General features: G+C 43.0%; 1 protein-coding gene across 2 annotated transcripts in view; it reads right to left on the minus strand.

Annotated features, from left to right (window-relative positions):
- MISP (mitotic spindle positioning) overlaps positions 1 to 18,367 on the minus strand; it is a 31,761-nt gene that overhangs the window by 6,984 nt on the left and 6,410 nt on the right. The window contains exons 1-5 of one of the 2 annotated variants that reach the window (XM_081313427.1): positions 17,812 to 17,819; positions 8,001 to 10,116; positions 4,543 to 4,730; positions 3,525 to 3,563; positions 407 to 2,169 (exon numbers count right to left, since the gene is read on the minus strand). In XM_081313427.1, coding sequence (XP_081169553.1) covers positions 2,074 to 2,169; positions 3,525 to 3,563; positions 4,543 to 4,730; positions 8,001 to 10,068 — 2,391 coding nt within the window. In that variant the 5' untranslated portion in view covers positions 10,069 to 10,116; positions 17,812 to 17,819 and the 3' untranslated portion in view covers positions 407 to 2,073. Of the gene's footprint in view, positions 1 to 38; positions 2,170 to 3,524; positions 3,564 to 4,542; positions 4,731 to 8,000; positions 10,117 to 17,811; positions 17,820 to 18,367 lie in introns of those variants that run through there. The other variant, XM_081313426.1, reaches the window with a different exon arrangement.

Genomic DNA, 18,367 nt, shown 5'->3' on the forward strand with positions numbered 1-18,367 from the left:
ATAGTATGTTTTGCTATAAATGTACTCATCTTGCATACTTTGTTTACTTTTCCTCCATGTTCCAACAACTTCTCTTGATCCTTCAGCCCCAAACATTTTCCTATAAGGGCTGAAAAAAACCAATAACACTAAAGATAGTGGAAAGCTGTAGCAGGCTGATATTTTACTTTGGTTGGGGGGAAAGGGGCATGTGCTAGAAGAGAGGGTTAAGGTTAAGAATTCAGCCTCCAAGATATTTAATTTATTTGTCTTTTTTTAAAGGGGGATCACCAATTCAGTGATTTATAATTTGTTCTCGAGGAAAGTGCTACATGCTCTGTAAGCTGAATAAGGATGGCCATTCTGGTGGATAAATCCAAAGAAAGAAGAAAGGAAATGTAGTGGGTCCCATGAAAGCACACAGATAGTTTTTCTATGCTTTTATGCATTTGGGAGAATGTTAAGTTCCTCCTGGATGAACAACTTAACCTAACTGTCCCAATTTCGTTAGGCTGCCCTTTTGCTACAATCCCATTTTCCCCACATTAACATTTTGTTTACAAGGCAAGAAAAGAGATGAAAGAAGCCATGTGTAAAGGATGACAAATGGGGAAAAAAATGCCCTGGAACTCTCATAAAGCCATAAAGGAGACAAGATTATTGCATAAATAGGCAAAGTCATCTTCTGTTTATAATCCTTCTATCTTTTTGGTCTTTTTTTTTTTAAACCAGAAAAATCTGTTGACAGAATGGGAATAGCTGCAGAATGTCTTTAGATAGAAAAGGTTAGGCAATCTCTATTTGGAAGCACTATAACAATATACAAAATGTGGGAGGTCCATGGTTATATTTTTCTTTGCAAAGAAACAAGGATTCCGTTTGAAATTTTCGGCTGCTGCTGCTAATGCACACAGCTTCACATGATCCTATGTTCATGTTACCTGCTTAATCCACAATACACTGAACCATAAATTAAGAGGACATGACTGGTAAAGCAGAGCAAAGTTAATCTGACCTGCACTTGCCTGCCTGTAAACTAGTCTTCCCTAACTTTGTACCTTCTAGATCAATGATGGCGAACCTTTTAGAGACCGAGTGCCCAAACTGCAACCCAAAACCCACTTATGTATCGTCGGGTGCTGGGTGGGCATGGCCCATTGGGTGGGCGTGGCTGCGGTGGTAACGGCAGACTGGGTGGGACTCAAAAGTTCAATCAATCAATTCCAACTTTGAGAGATCTTTCTTTTTCCCACTTGAAATTGATTGATTGAACCTTTTTTTTTTTTGCACACAGCGGCAGAGGCCTAAAGTGAAAAGGTTTTATAAAACCCAGCTGAAGGCCTAGGACTGGGGCGACGGTGCACGTGCCCACAGAGAGGTTCTGCCATAGGTTCGCCACCACAGTTCTAGATGTATTGGCACTGCAACTTCCAGAATTCCCAGTCAATATGATCTTTCCAACTAGGACTTTTAGTGCTCTCAAGAAATCAGGACATAATACACATAGAAACATAAACTCAGAGGCTCAGTCCATTTGCCCAATGTCCAACTATTGAGACATTCATAAGAAATTAAAAATTAAGGGATGAGGAAGTCCATGCACCATAAGATGAGAAATTCATTCAGTGCTGTATTCTGTTGGTTGGTTGGTTGGTTTCTATTCTTTTTGCTGCCTTTTTTCCCCCAGTCATTGCTTAGCTGAAAAGTACAGAGATTAAAATGTTGCTTAGCAGTCATATTCTCTGATTTTTACAAAGCTTTTCGCTGGATTTCAGGCAATCTGAGTCTTAAGAAAATGGCAGGCAGCTGCCAACTCGGGTAGCAGGCTTGGGATAGGAAGGGTACCCCAGAAACCTTGGGCAAGATCAGATCATACCGTGCCACAGAGAACGTCTTATAATGGAAGAAACAGAGTTTTGTGATTGAATTAAGTTAGTTGGAAAGATTTGATCACTGAATTAAATTAAAAGAGAGGTGGAAGGAAGTTTTAAATGTGTAGAACTCAGAAGGAAGCCCTGCTGGCACCATGCCCAGAGTCATTTTGGCAGATCTGATTCCTTGCTTGAATTGCATAACACAGTGGGGATGGTTTCATCAGTCGCTGTCATCCTCAATGTTCCGGATCTGCCCTGTTTCCCAAAGCTGAGCCAAGGCACTCCTCCGGCAGATCGGCTTGATGGATTTCATAACCTGTGATAGAGCAAACCCTCCATCAGATAGGAAGAACACTCCTGTCTCAGCCTTTCCATTTACAGTAGATATACAGAGAGAAAGAGAGTGGATACTGACTCACAATTTAGCCATACCCAGGGACAGTATTTAAGATGCACCATTAGGCACAGTATGTTGCAGCATCTTAAGACCTTGATTAACTCCCCAGAAAAACCAAGCAGGACTGGATCTGCTCGGGCAAGTTGCTGGGAGATCATCAAGTCATCGAGACAAAAACAAAAATAACCCAAACCCCTGCAGATCAAAGCAAGAGCCACCACTTCTATGCCTTTGCCAGTAAAATTTTATGGTGTGCCCATTTAGTCCCCAGGGATGGAGCTCAGGTTAGAATCGGAAATTGGATGGGTTGGATATGACTCTGGAGACCTTGCTGTGATGGGCAAAAGATTTTCATAAAGTAAATCTATGGGAATAGTTGTAAGAACTCAATCCCCTTCCGATGCCACCTCTTCCAGCCTTGGGAGACATAGCAGGGGACAGGAGGGAAGTCAAGTCAATTGCCAAGCTCTTTCCAGGCTGGATCAACCTAAATAGTTGAACTAATGAGCTTAAAGGCCTGGCTCTGCCAATTAGCCTGGGTCTCCAATGGACGGAGGGCTTCACATTAGAGGTAGTTGACAGACTAATAACAGATCTCACCTCCACACCTGTTCATCCTACTCTCTACCCCTCCCCACCCCAATCTTTTAGTTAGGGCTGAGTGTTTTATCTTTTTAGATTATTTCGTTTCCATTATGTACAGGTTTTGTAAAATTTTATCTATTTAATATTGCAAACCACCCAGAGTTACCCTGGGGTAAGATGGGCAGTCAATAAATTTCATAAATATGTAAAATAAATAAAACCACGGATGGTAGGGAGAAGGGGACCTGGCCACGCTATTGCCAATATAGTCAGTGAAGGGTGTCTGATTTTACCCATGGTAAAACTGCTGCAATTTGTTGGTTGCTTAAGGAGAAAACACTATTGTAACACTATGATAGTTAAGAATAACTTCAGTCTGTCTGCACTCTGGGCCGGTGATGCTATGAAGGCACCATCAAGGGAAACAGCAAGTAAAAAAGGGCCAGAGAAGGTGGTTAGATGCCAGGGGGAAAGGTCTTCAAACTAGTACCGTGTTTCCCCGAAAATAAAGCCAGGGTCTTATTTTTTTTTCCTCCAAAAGAGGCACCAGGTCTTATTTTGGGGGGATTTCTTACTCACCTCCAGCTAGGACTTATTTTGTGGACAGGCCTTACTTTTGGGGGAACACGGTATCTTTTTCCTGTTACCCAAAAGCAATGCCAAGATATGCTTCTTTCCAGAAAATTTACCTCAGTGTCAATCTCATCGTTGAGTTCGATACCAGCATACTAGAAAATAGGGGAAAGGGACAAGAAGTTAGAAGGCAGGAGTTAAAATCATAGTTTGCAAACTGTGGGGAAGATTGACTCTCCGCCCATATTTTTCAAGCTAAAATGGATGTTCATGTAACTGACAGCCTTTTTGCAGCCAAGCATGGCATACAGATAGTCTTTGACTTAGGACAGTAACGGAGACTAGCAATTAAGGTCATAAGTCATGACTGTCGTAAAGAGGGTCATCACATGGCCAAGCCTATTTTTATGACCATATCCTCTGTGGTCTCTGGGGCACAAAAAGAGCGTTCTACCCCCAGCTTTGAACAAGATTTCCTGATCTTGCTTTATCTAGAGTATTACATCCACTCTTGCAGTTCCTTATATGAACTGAATGTGCAAAGAGCATCAGTCCAAATTTACATTCAGAAACTCGTATTTCATTAGGACATTTCTGAAGCAAATCACATGGTGAACAATAAGCACAATGTTAGGCTGGCCTTATAGAAACCCAGATTCTGGCCTCCCTTTAGTTATGGAGAAAATAATACCCTAATCAAGAAACTACCAAGGAGTAAAATACGTACCCCCCCCAACACTGGGTGGTCAAGCTACTGAACATAAACAGGGAGAAAACCCCACACTCGCTAGCACTGATGATGTCTCCTAGTTGGGTAATGAAACATCTGCAGTGAAACAACCATACTCAGAGAGCACGTTCAACCCTAAAGTACAGATATTCTCTGCTACTGGAGTTCTGTGGTTCCTATCAAAGATCAGCCTGCTTAGCCATCATTCTTGTTGCCTCTAACAACAGTGAAAAGCATCCTTCTGGTCTTTTAAGATACTTTTGTTGCTCCTTGACTGTTTTGAGATAAACTGTCTCTGAACCTGGAGGCTTCAGGTAGCCATCCTGACCAACTGTTATTGCTAGAATCTCCTCTTCCTGTCTAAGGCCACGCTCCTTTAATTCAAATCCTTTCCTGCTTATTACCTTCCTATCCTCCTTTGGTCTTATCCTGGATTGTGTTGGACTCTGGCACCTTCTGAAGTTTGATTCAGGGGAGTTTGTTGTCAAACTTGTTCGGTATAGGACGGGTGAAGTAGGTAACCTCACAGGCGAGTTAGGAACAAAAACAGGTGAAGAGGAGACAGAGTACCTCCCAGTATCTCCTGATGCAGCTGGGGAGGAAAAATATAGGAGAGTTAAAATCCCGCCAAGCCACTTCTTCACAAGGCCCTTGCTAAATCCTAGGAGGAGTCAAGTGGAGAAAAAAAAGGGAGGAGCTTGTATTGGAGTGAAATCTGAACTCAGCGCTTTTTCATCATCATTTGTTGTCCTCCGATTGGCAACTGGACATGATGTTTTGCATGCACCCAGAAATTCTGTGGATATTTTTAAAGTAACAGTAGATATGCAAAAATATGAGGGCAGTTGTCTCCCAGTTGACGCCAGGATAGTTAAAGTCCCCCATTACTATTGTGATGTGTTTCAACTGACTAGCAAAAAGTTCATCTATTTCCTCTGTTTGGTTGGGTGGCCTAGTATACACCTATAGCAATGTCATTCCCCCCGCCCCTTTTGTATTGGCCTGAATGCATTCAAGACAGTTTTCATCATTGTTGTGCTTTATTTCTGTAGAGATGTTGTTATTTCTTATATATAGTGCAACTTCACCTCCTCTGTTATTTGCTCTGTTTCTTTTAAATAATTTAAATCCCTCTAGCTGTGTGTTCCATTTGTGGGTTTCATCCCACCAAGTTTCCATAATGGCAACAATATCATATTTGCCCACATTTACTTGAATTTCTAATTCACCGTTTATTGCTCATCCTCTGTGCGTTGGTGTATAGACATTTGAGTCCTCTTTGACTGACCCTGTGTTTATTTTCTATGTAACCTGTTTTGCGCCTGAGTTCCTCTATTTCATACATGTCAAACTCGTGACGTCACGTGACATTGCATGATGTATCGGAGCTTTTCCCCCATTGCTGGCAATGAGGTGGGCGCGGTTTCCTCGTGACGTGTCCAGCCTACGGGCCGGCAGTTTGACACACCTGCTCTACTTCTTTACCACCTGTATCCGATTCATGGCTGTTATTGGGGGGCTTATTTATTTGGCTGTTCTGAATTGAATGGAGAAGAATTTTTATTTTTGCAAAAGCTCTGTCCAAATCTGAACTCCATTCAGGCCCTCAGTTGATATTTTACTTTCCCAAAAAAAAACCCCAACCTTGGCTACGTTACATAATAGCTCACTATAGCTAGTCCTTGACTTACAACCATTTGTTTAGCGATCTTTTGAAGTTACAAAAGTGCTGAAAAAAGCAATTTACAACTGGTCCTTGCACATGACCATTGCACCATCCTCACAGTTATGTGATCAAAATTTGGGCACTTGGCAACCGGCATGTACTTATGTCAGTTGTATTTCATAAATACAAAAGTATCATGTGATCGCCATTTACGACCTTCTCAGCTGGCTTCCTACAAGCCCAGTCAATGGGGGAAGCCAGATTTGCTTATTGACCACATGATTCGCTGAACAACTGCAGTGATTTGCTTCACAACTGTGGGGGGGAAAAAGCCATAAAATGGGTGTAAGTCAACAGACATTAGCAACAGACATTAGTATTCCAATTGTGGTTGTAAGTCAAGAACCAAGGTCCCTTCCAACTCTGTTATTCTGTTAACTACCTGTATATGATTGATAATAAATCCAGTTTGCCCTCAGCTCTTCCCTTTGACTTTAAGCCTCCCAGAATAAAACATATGGGGTGATGGAAGTCCTTTGGATATGAAATAAATTCAGTACTGGGCCACAGACCTTCAAGGGACTGTTGCTGGGATTTCATTTTCCCCACTCATGCTGTCAGTTTGAAGATTTACCTTTTCCACCAACGGTACACGTTTATATCAAATTGTGGGTACGGTTGCACCCATTCTCCTCTAATTCTGCTTCTAATCCTTGGCTATATGATTATTTAGATAGTCCCCAGCTTAATTCTGTCCTTGAGTCAAATAAGTATATAAACCTGAACACCATTATTATACAATACTGAATAAGTAGTATGGTGCGAGGAACTTTAATCATTGTGTATTTAACTCAAAAATTATTATTTATTTATTTAGGAAACTTTGTATGGCCACCCACTCGTTCTCAGTGACTCTGGGAGGTTTACAGAAATAAAAACCAATATACAAACAATGAAAAACAATACTCTTTACTCCCATGGTCAGTCAAAGAAACCACTTGATGGGCTTTATCCCACTCTGGGTTTCTCAGTCCTGTTGGCAACACCAGGCCTTCAGAGCCTTGTGAAAGAGTGTTTAAAGTGGGGGGCAGTTTTGCTACAATAGGCTCCATCTGTAACTGTGGTTTTAATGATGATTTAGAAACGTTAAGGTGTCTTTGAAAATAGAAGCCACCCTTCTCTAGCAGAGTGCCCTCCAACCATCAGATGTTAGGCTTCTAACTCCCAGAATTCCTCACTAGCACTAATGGCTGAGAACTGTGAATTGCTATTCTAATATTTGGAGAATACAGATAGTCCTCAACGTACAATCACAATTGGGATCAGAGTTTCCATTATTAAGCAGGGCAATTATTAAAGTGAGTCACATCCTATTTTACAACCTTTCTTTGCCATGGTTACATGAATCATTGCAGTTGTTAAATGAATCATGCAGTCATGAAGACTTTGGCTTCTCCCACTTACTCTGCTTGATTGAAGCCATTTAGGAAGGTCATAATGGTGATCATATGACCCTGGAACGCTGCAAGTGTTGTAAATACATGCCAGTTGTCAAGAGCCCGAATTTTGATCACATGACCGTGGAAATACTGCAATGGTCATAAATGGAGGACCAAGCGTAAGCCATTTTTTTCATTGGTAAATTTGGTATTGGTAACCATGGTAACTTTGAACAGTCACTAAACAAATGGTTGTAAGTCGATGACTTCCTGTACTATTTTAGATCACTGTAAACCAGCTTTAAACAAAGCGTAATAAGATATACTAATCTCAGTCATTTAAGGGAGGATAAAAGGCCTGAAAACGCAGGATAGCATTTTAGGCTGAAGAATATTGCCCCAATTTTTTAAAAGTCAGTTAAAAGAAGAGCAGTGTTATATTAAAAGCAGCTTATCTGTCCTACACCGAACAAGATTTTAGAACAGAGCTCAAAAAACAGAACTGCCAAATATATCTCTGAAGGAAACAAGCTCCAAGGATTTGGACCAACTGTGTCAAATGCTGACTTGCATTCCTTATTAACTCAGTTAATACTGGAAGTCTCTTGAGCAGTAACCATCCTTGAACAATATAATTCCATGGTTGTAAGGAGACTTTTTCAAACATGACAGCTTGCACTACGGCGTCTCCTGCACTTATGCTACATCCTTGGTCAGAACCCACCATGCTGTCACTGTTATTCTCTGATTCTCTTACCTGAACTTTGGGATGACACCCGTGAACTTGGGAGCTCCTGTGCAGTCAAACTGATTTTTTTCCTCTGCTCTTGAAGTTCCAGTTCTCTTTGCAAAGCATCCTGGATCTCCTGGTCAATCAGAATGGATGTCCGGGGCCGCCATGTCTTCAGCGTATAGAGCTCCTCCCGTGGAGCTGCTTTCTGAGGCTTATGCTCTTTCCTCTCAAGGCTTTGTGGTCCCTGTTCTTCAGGAAAAGAGAATTGGAATTTCTGAACCGGAATGGCAAAATGTTGCTTCTTTAACACAAACTTGTCCCTTGGAGCTTTCAAATCTTGGCTACAGGGAGGGCTTCGGCTATGGAAATCCATCTTTGGGGAAAAAGCACTGGAGCACATTTTTAAGGCTGGTTCATTTCCTGGGGTTTTCTTGCCAACAACTGGAACTGAAGAGGGCTGATGGATCTCCGAGCTCCAGTTCACATTCTGGCTCCCAATTCTTTCTCTGTCCTCTCTGGGTGGGACAACATTGCAACAGAGTGGTGCAGAGTCTCCACGCAGGGTCTCCAGCAGCTCCCCCTGTTTCTTTTGTTTGCCCAGAGAAGGCAGGGGAGCCTCTTCCTCCTCCCGCTCAAATATTTTCCGACGTTCTGCAAGCTCTTGGCGAAGTCCTCGGTCATACATTCCCAGCAACCTCCCTTCCTTTTGCAGGTCCTCCTCACGCTTGGCTTCCTGCTCAATCTCCCTCTGGACATAAAAGGAAATGTGAGGTTTATCCTTCCCTTTCCTGGAGGAAGCTGGAGAAGAGACTGGGGAGGAGAGGAGCGGCATGGATCGGATCTCCACCAGATCATCTCTGGTACTGATTCGCTGGATGCCCCTCTCCTTCCAAAGGTTCTCTTCCCTCTCCATGGCCAATCTGATTTCTCGCTCAATGGGGGTCTCATTCCTAACTTCTGGCTCTTTTGCAGGATCTTGGACCCTGGCCAGAGGGTTTCCTGATTCTATCTTGGATGTCCTCTCATTAACATTCCCTGGGCTCATATCAACCTCCAAGCCAGAGGGCATCTTTTCTGCAGAAATGAAAGTAGTCTCTGAATAAGAACTGGCTTCTCCTTGGGGGAGAATGAGAAGGTATCCTCCCATTGAGTTTTCTCTCAATTGTCTCTGGCTGTACTCATCAAATTCCTTATCCATCCTCGGCATTTCAGGATTCTGAGGTTCTTTGCTCCCATAAACACGGCTTGTTGCATTCATCTCTCTTGGAGAAGAAACGTGTCTCTTGGGTTCCATCAACATCTTTGGATTAGTCTTTTCCAGTGCAAGAAACTGCTGTCGGGCAGCAGCAAAATTTATCTGTTCTGTGTCTATATTTTCGGGATTGACAGGGATGATTGTCCACTCTGGGGAAGGCTTGTCAAAACAAAGAGCAAAGCTAGTGGCATAGTTCTTCCTAGGTTTTGTTGTAACTTTGCTTAGAGAGGACGTGTCAGTGGCTTCCAACTCATTCATGGAGCTCCATTTTTCTGCCATTGTGTTGCTTTTTCTCACAACTTGTCTCCGGATAATCTCCTGCCGTTCATCTTCCAGTTCTTTGGCTATTTCTGGTGAGACATCCTTGGAGGGAATCTTATACTGCAATTCTTCATCATCTTCTTCATAGAGTTTGGAAGGTTTCTTTTCCCCTTTGTAAGCCCGGATATCATAGAGTGAGCCAGATTTGAGCACTTCCAACTTGGATTCTCTGTCTGGGCGTGGTGTCCAGTGATCTGTCCTTCCATTTATAGATTTGGTCATGCACTGAGAGTGATCTTCTGTGGGATCTAACTTCTTCCATCCATTTTCAACCTTCAAATCAGGATGATCCAAGTCAAGAATCTCATCTTCTTTGTCCTCAGGTCTCGTTTCTTGTTGTAAGACCACTTGTTGACCTCTCTGCTCATGTTGATCTTCATAACTGAGCTCTGTGTTCTGGGGGGAATTGAAGAGACTATCCCTGGTGCTGGACTTCATTTTTGGAAGAGAGATTTCATAGATGTTGTTTTGAGTTTGTGGAAGATGTTCCTTAATGACAGGGATCTCTTGGGTCATCCAGTTTTGTTGAGAAATATGTGCATCAACCACTGGGCTTTGTAGATTCTGAAGGACAAGAGAGGACTTTCAGACAAATTACATTTCTTAACATGTATTACACTAAATGGAGTAGTGCTTAAGACACTGAACTGAAACTGGGAAGACACAGAATTCTCTGGATGATTTTGGGCCTCGCCTCTCCTCTCCTCTCCTCCCCTCCCCTCCCCTCTCCTCTCCTCTCCTCTCCTCTCCTCAAGTTACCTCATGGGATTGTATGGTAGGATTTGGTAACCATGTGGCAGATATGGTTTCAGGATTAAATCTTAGAAAGTGGAACTCTCACTAGAAATTCATGAGACCTTTTGTGCAGAGCAGAGAATTTACAGGTATCTTACATGTTAAAACTTCTTTCACCATTCTCAGAAATTACATACTGCCCATTCACAATTCCTGGAAGGAAGATATGCCTGCCTGCCTGCCTGCTTGCCAGCACTCTGGGATGGATGAAAGTGCTGTGACAACAGAGAAACCAATTCTCCTTTCCTTCCTGACCAAGGAAATGAAGCAAGATATCTAGCAGTTCTTTAGAACAGGCTTATTTTTATATATATTTATTAACTTTTTAGACCCCATGATTGTCAGTGGTTTATAAAAGAAGAAAATTCCACAGTATAATAATATAATAATAATTACAACATAACCGGCATTTATCATTAATTTCGAACCGGAGCAAAATTTAAACATGTCTTACAATGCTTTCCTAATTGGTTCCAAAGGCCCTTTGGAAGAATTTCTTATAGATCTGCTGCAGGAAAGTAGGTTTAGGCTTATTAAGGAATCCTCACATTACTTTTTTTAAGCCTTCTTGTTCCTTTCCACCAAAGGGTTTTGACCAATTCATCAGAATGGAATGGTTCTTATAGTAACTCCATGGAGTAAAGGAAAAAGGCAAATCTAAGAAAGATTTTATAGTTAAGTAGGAACTCTAACTTCTAATGCCACTTTGGACATCCAGAGCTACGAACAAATGGTCTTTTGTGATTCTTCATCTTCTTGGTGACCAGAAAAAGTAGAAACACCACAGATTTCTTCAAAGGGAAGGGAAACACAGGGATTCCCAAACATTGTGGTACCCTGAGCATCTACAATAGACCTGGATGCCTTACGTACAGTCACCCATGCCCTTGTGACCTCTCGCCTAGACTACTGTAACGCTCTCTACATGGGGCTGCCCTTGAGATCCACTCGGAAGCTTCAACTGGTGCAAAGTGCAGCGGCACGGACACTCTTGGGAGCCTCCCGATACTCCCATATCACACCTCTCCTCCGTGCGCTGCACTGGCTTCCAGTTGCCTTCCGTGTGAAGTTCAAGGTGCTAACAATGACATACAAAGCCCTACATGGCATGGGTCCGGACTACCTACGGGAGCACCTTCTGCCAATGTCAACACCCCACCGTCCTGTGCGCTCCCACAGAGAGGGCCTCCTCAGGGTGCCACCGCTCAAGGAATGTCGGCTGGTGGCCTCCAGGGGGAGGGCATTCTCAGTGGGTGCGCCAGCCCTCTGGAACAGCTTGCCAACCGAAATCCGGATGGCCCCCGACCTCCGCACCTTCCGGCGCAACTTAAAAACTTACCTGTTCCAGCAGTCCGGCCTGGCCTGATAGCTCTAATTGGGGTCCCAGTTTGTTTTTTCCTATTGTTTTTTCACTATTGTTCAATCTGTATACCTACCTTATTCTGTACACCGCCCCGAGTCCCTCGGGAGAAGGGCGGTTTATAAAAACAAACAAACAAACAAATAAATAAATAAATAAATAAATAAATTCACCAACGCCCAACACAACTATTTTCAAAAACACCCCCTTTCATGTGTAATGTTCAGAGGCTGTGTAGGCTGTGATAATGGAGTGTGATCTCATGCAGACTCTGGACTCTCCAGAAGTCAGACAAGAGGGCCGTGCCCTCATGTGGTCTCCAGAGTCTCCAAAAATGATTTTTACTTCTATTTCATTTTTGCAATTATCTGACATTTTCTTATATAATACATAACATCACACATGATTGGACTGTATTTTTTAAAAAAAACCCAAATGAATAAGTAGAGAATTGTTTCCCTTTTGTTGAGGGGAGGTGCCATGCCAGCAGAGTCAGGTTAACCATTTTCTGAATTTTTGACATGCTACCATCACTACCCTACAATGAGAAATTATTTGTATGAATAAAGCTAATGGGTTAAGAGTTGGGCAAGAAATAAAACAACATACAGTAGAAAAGCACAATAGAGTAACAGGATTGGAAAGTCTCTAGCAGGAAACCCTATGCGAGGGGTCTTCAAACTTGGCATGCTGGCTGAGGAATTCTGGGAGTTGAAGTCCACAAGTCATAAAAGGGCCAAGTTTGAAGACCCCTGCCCTATACCATTCTGGACAAATGGCTGCCAATCTCTTCTTTAAAGCGTTTTGTGATGGAGCACCCACAATTTCTGGAGGAAAGCCGTTCCACTAATTAATTGTTCTCACTGTCAGGAAATTTTCCTTTAGTTCTAGACTGGGATCTCCTTGATAAGTTTCCATCTGTTACTTCTTGTCCTGCCCTCAGGTGCTTCGGAGAATAGTCAACTCGCTGTTCTTCATGACAGCCCCTCAAATACTGGAAGACTATGTCATGTCTGATTGTGTGGATCACAACAAACTGTGGCAAGTTCTTAAAGAGATGGGAGTACCAGACCATCTTATTTGTCTCTTGAGAAACCTATATGCGGGTCAAGAAGCAACAGTGAGAACTGGACACGGAACCACTGATTGGTTCAAAATTGGGAAAGGAGTCCGGCAAGGCTGTATACTGTCGCCCTGCCTATTTAACTTATATGCAGAGCACATCATGAGAAAGGCAGGGCTAGATGAATCAAAATTTGGAATTAAGATTGCCGGAAGAAATATCAACAACCTAAGATACGCAGATGATACCACTCTAATGGCAGAAAGTGAAGAAGAACTAAAGAGCCTCTTGTTGCAGGTGAAGAAGGAGAGTGCAAAACTTGGGTTGAAACTTAACATTAAGAAAACCAAGATCATGGCATCTGGCCCTCTCAATTCCTGGCAAATAGATGGGGAAGAAATGGAGGTAGTGACAGATTTTATTTTCCTGGGCTCCAAGATCACTGCAGACGGGGACTGTAGCCAAGAAATTAAAAGACGCTTGCTCCTGGGGAGGAAAGCCATGGCAAATCTAGACAGCACACTAAAAAGCAGAGACATCACCCTGTCAACAAAAGTGCGTATAGTCAAGGCTATGGTCTTCCCAGTTGCAATGTATGGCAGTGAAAGTTGGACCATAAGAAAGGCTGAGCGCCAAAGAATTGAGGCCTTTGAACTGTGGTGCTGGAGAAGACTCCTGCGAGTCCCTTGGACTGCAAGGCGATCAAACCGGTCAGTCCTAGAGGAGATCAATCCTGACTGCTCTTTAGAAGGCCAGATTCTGAAGCTAAAACTCAAGTACTTTGGCCACCTAATGAGAAGGAAGGACTCACTGGAGAAGAGCCTAATGCTGGGAAAGATCGAGGGCAATAGAAGAAGGGGACGACAGAGAATGAGGTGGCTGGATGGAGTCACTGAAGCAGTAGGCGCGAGCTTAAATGGACTCCAGAAGATGGTAGAGGACAGGAAGGCCTGGAGGAATGTTGTCCATAGGGTCGCGATGGGTCGGACACGACTTCGCAGCTAACAACAACATGTCATGTCACCCCTGGTCCCTCTGTTTGTTAGGTTAAACATACCTAGTTCCCACAATCTTCATGGTACAATTTAGTTTCAAACTCATTATCATCTTTGTTCTATATCCTGAGACCTTGAATAATGCCTATCCCATTATTATCCCAATGTCCCAGGGACCTTCAACTCCGCAGTCTTGTTCTGTACTTGTGCAGGCAAGGCTGGACAAAATGTTGACAGGGCTCCTATTTTACCTGCATAAGCATAATCATGTTCTAAAAAAAAAAGAAACTGCAATTTGTCACTCCTTGCTCAAGGTGCACATTCTTTCTTTACATGTGTTGATTTGTTACGGGGGTGAAGAGGTATCTGCCACTAAAATCGAGACCTAAGATGATGTCTGTTTTGGACAAAATTCTACAAAACTTTAAACCTAAGACAACAATATCCCAGAATGCGTGGCCCAGCCAAGCTGTCTACCCTGTGATAAAAGATGAGTAACTATTACCCTCTACTGGATGAATCAAGAGTTTCAATTTATGTTGAACAGGTGAGAGCAAAAACCAAAACCACAAAAACAAACATTTATTTTTACACAATCCACTATTAGCAGAACCCAAGCTTATTTTTAAAGATTGTGTAACCAGAATGGAGGTTTTTGGCATTGTGACACGATTAGTTTTGTAAGCATGAAGGGCAAAGCAACAAAAAGTGTGGGTGCTAAACTGTTTCACAGTAACAAAATGGTATACAGGTAGTCCTCGACGTACGACCGCAATTGAGCCCAAAATTTATGTTGCTAATTGAGACATTTGTTAAGTGAGTTTTGCCCCATTTTATGACCTTTTCGCCACAGTTGTTAAGTGAATCATTGCAACTGTTAATAACCTGGTTATTAAATGAATGTGGCTTCCCCATTGACTTTGTTCATCAGAAGGTCGCAAAAATTGATCATATAACCCCAGGACACCGCAGCCATCATAAATATAAACCAGTTGCCAAGCATCTGAATTTTGATTCATGGGGATGCTTCAACTGTTGAAAGTGTGAAAAATGATCATATGTCATTTTTTTCCAGTGCTGTTGTAACTTCGAATGGTCAGTAAAAGAACTGTTGTAAGTCAAGGACTACCTGCACTTTAAACCCAAAGATCGTGCAACATTCAATTAAACTCCATTCCTCAGTCTTGGATATTCAGCAACTGGGTAAAGACGCTCGAACAATGGATGATTTCAGCAAGAAGAAATCTGCTGGTTTCATTTTTCATTCTTTAACAACAACAAAGGAATCTAGATCGAAGGGGGTGGAAAACTGGGCTTAAACTAACCAAATAAGTTTCAGTAATACGTATACACTTCCCCCCCCCCCCCGCCTTTGAATCAGTCTTGACTCCTGGTAAGCACCGGGGCAAGTCTCCTGCAGTTTTCTTGGCCACATTTTTCAGAAGTGGCTTGACATTGTTTGCTTCTTCTTAGGGCTGAGAAAAAGTCACCATCCCTAAGACACCCAATTGACTTGATGCCCAAAACAAGATTAGATCTCAGATTCACTGTTTCTAGTCCAGTACCTTCATCTGTACATCAAACTGGTTCTTGGTTTGAGGGAGAAGGACTGGCCCAGGCTCACTCAGGTGACTGGCTGTCTAAATCAGGACTAAAACTCACAGTTGCTTGGTTTTTAGCTTGGTGCCTTTAGCTACCACACAAATTGGTTTTTGTACTGAACGTACAGCTTTGCACTAGAAATAGTTATTCACTCCAAATGTAGGACAAGTGACACACGCCTTCTAGCTGCTCCTATGAAAAGAAGCCAAGAGTTTTCTTGTACCTGCAAAACAGGAGACAGCCATAGGATGAAGCTGTTAAAAACACAAATCTGAAGCATATGTGTAAAGTCGCGTGCTTCACATAGAGACGGACACAGAGCTGGGGTAGAGATGAGTTTATTCTGAACAGAACGAACTGGGGAAACAGGGAAGCCTGGCGTCTATTTATACCTGCCCAGGTGGATGGCATCCAATCAGTTCAAACCTGGGCTTCCTGCCAGTGCAGGTGACAATGGGTGTAGATCCTGGCTTCCCACCAGGCTGACCATGCCTGGGGCTGTCAACAGCTTAAGTCATTAGGCTTATCCTGAGTGAGCAGTTATCGCCCGGAGCTGTCCAACCCCTCTGCTGATCTGCACCATCAGCCTCCTGCTGTGCTGTCCCTTTGTGTATGCTGGGAGGCATACACTGCAATATGCGAATTTTGAAGTGCAGTGTTACCATTCTATGCTGCACTAGTCAAATTTCACCTTGTGAGGACAATTGTGGATACCCTTGTTTAACAAAAGAGTTTGACAATCTGGCTTTACAGAATAACAGAGTTGGAAGTGACCTTGAAGGTCCTCTAGTCCAGGGCTAGGCAACCTCGGCTCTTTTATGACTCATGGACTTCAACTCTGCTGGCTCAGGAATTCTGGGAGTTGAAGTCCACGAGTCATAAAAGAGCCGAGGTTGCCTACCCCTGGTCTAGTCCAACCCCCTGCTCCAGCAGGAGACTCTGTACTATTTCAGACAAATAGGCTCTTTTTAAGATCCTCCAGTGTAGCCGTTCCACTGATTTATTGTTCTCACTGTCAGGAAATTTCTCCTTAGTTCTAGGTTGCTTCTCTCCTTGATTAGTTTCCATCCATTGCTTTTTGTCCTGCCTCTTGTGCTTTGGAGAACAGGTTGTCCCCTTCTTCTTTGTTAACAGCCTCTCAAATATTGGAAGACTGCTGTCATGTGACCCCTAGTCCCTTCCTTTGGGTATGTCTTTATCAAATGTCTTTATTAAATGGTCCCTTTCCTCCCCCAGTTCAGATTATGTCATTTATATCTGTGTCGTGCTGTTTCTCTCTGTTTAAATTAAGTTGTACATTTGTGAAAGAAAAGGAAAAAAAAAACCCTAAATACACAAAATACAAAAAACACCCTACTGTTTTCTTGGAACCCTTCTTTCAAAGGAAACCAAACCCAGATAGGTTCCCTCTGGACAGCATTTCAGCACCCACGGCGCAGTTGAGCGAGTAATTCTGGTTTTAGAAATGGGATCAAATGTCTTTCCAGGATAAGAAAAATTAGACCAGAAAAGAAGAAACAGTCCAGCTCCAAGTTGGAGGGCTGTCAAATTTCGTCTTCTTTCCATTTTTCATTTTTGCAATCTTAAAGCTTTTGCAAGTAAGCATGTTTCCCAGAGTTTTTCATTAACATGTAGTTGTGCCATTTTCTTCGGTTATATTTTGGGCTGCCACAAAGAAGAGGGAGTCAAGCTATTCTCCAAAGCACCTGAAAGCAAGACAAGAAGCAACGGATGGAAACTACGCAAGGAGAGAAGCAACCTAGAACTAAGGAGAAACTTCCTGACAGTTAGAACAAGTAACCAGTGGAACAACCTGCCTCCAAAAGCTGTGAATGCTCCAACACCGGAGGTTTTTAAGAAGAAAGTGGACAGCCATTTATCTCAAATAGTATAGGGTTTCCTGTGTGAGCAGGGGGGGTTGGACTAGATGACCTCTAAGGTCCCTTCCAACATCATCATCATCATCATATCTTGTTATCTAAAAAAAAGGACTATACTGCAAAACTCAGATTGCTGTAAATTCTTGCATCAACCTGAAAATAAAATGTGTATTAAAATGGTGAACTAAGATTTTCTCTTCCATCCCCACACAAGGTGTAATTCAAGCTGATTTTGGAAACCTTAACGCAACAAGTTGGGAGGCAAGCTCGGGTAGCGCTGATATCAGCACTGATATCTTTTCATTTCCAAGATGGCCTCTGGAGACTTCGTAAGCTCCACTGAGAGGCTCAGGATTAAATATGACACGTCAACGCAGTCGAAAACTTCATTTGGAACAGTGTTCACTTGCCCCTAACCCCTTGTCTGGATTGAAGCCCTAAACCCTCTGCCAAATTTCTGGGTTCAGGACCAACCTCCTCAGGTCTCACTCATATTTATCACATCCCTAGGGCTGCCAGGAGATGTCTTGAAACCCAACCCAATCCTATTTTTTTATACATTACCTGCAGATGCTGAAGATGATGCCTGTTGTATGAACAATCCCGTAATGACAACAGAGGGGCGACTAGTTTAACTGTGGTGTGGGGAAGGGGAATTGGATGCCCAGAAGGTATATTTTGGCTGCTGCCCCCCCCCTCCCCAAATAGCTTGGTTTGTTCAGGCTTCAAGCCAGATGCCTTCCTTTGCACCCCCAGGGAGCAGAGAGATATTTCAGGAGGATGTGGGGTGGGGAGAACAAAGCGCAATAGACTGCCGTTATCTGAGTCACAGGTTCTCTCCCCAGGAGAACAAGTTGGCCTTGTTTAATTCTCACCTCGCAGTGGGAATCACATCTATTGTGCGCTCCCAGGTGTTTGGTATCTAATGCCGCCTTGTTTCTTTTCCTCGAATGCTCAGCTCCGAGGCTTCTGTGCTAAAGAAATCACTTGAGAATCTCCACTGTGCAGGGAAACGGAGATGGCGCAGGAACTCTGGATTGGTTTAACCCCCCCCCTTTTTTTTAACGAGGTTGTTAGATACTGGGTTCGTTGCTTCAATGACGAGGCGAGTGAGGAGGCG

This window comes from Vipera berus, assembly GCF_964194415.1.
Source record: "Vipera berus genome assembly, chromosome: 1".
Lineage (NCBI taxonomy): Eukaryota > Metazoa > Chordata > Lepidosauria > Squamata > Viperidae > Vipera > Vipera berus.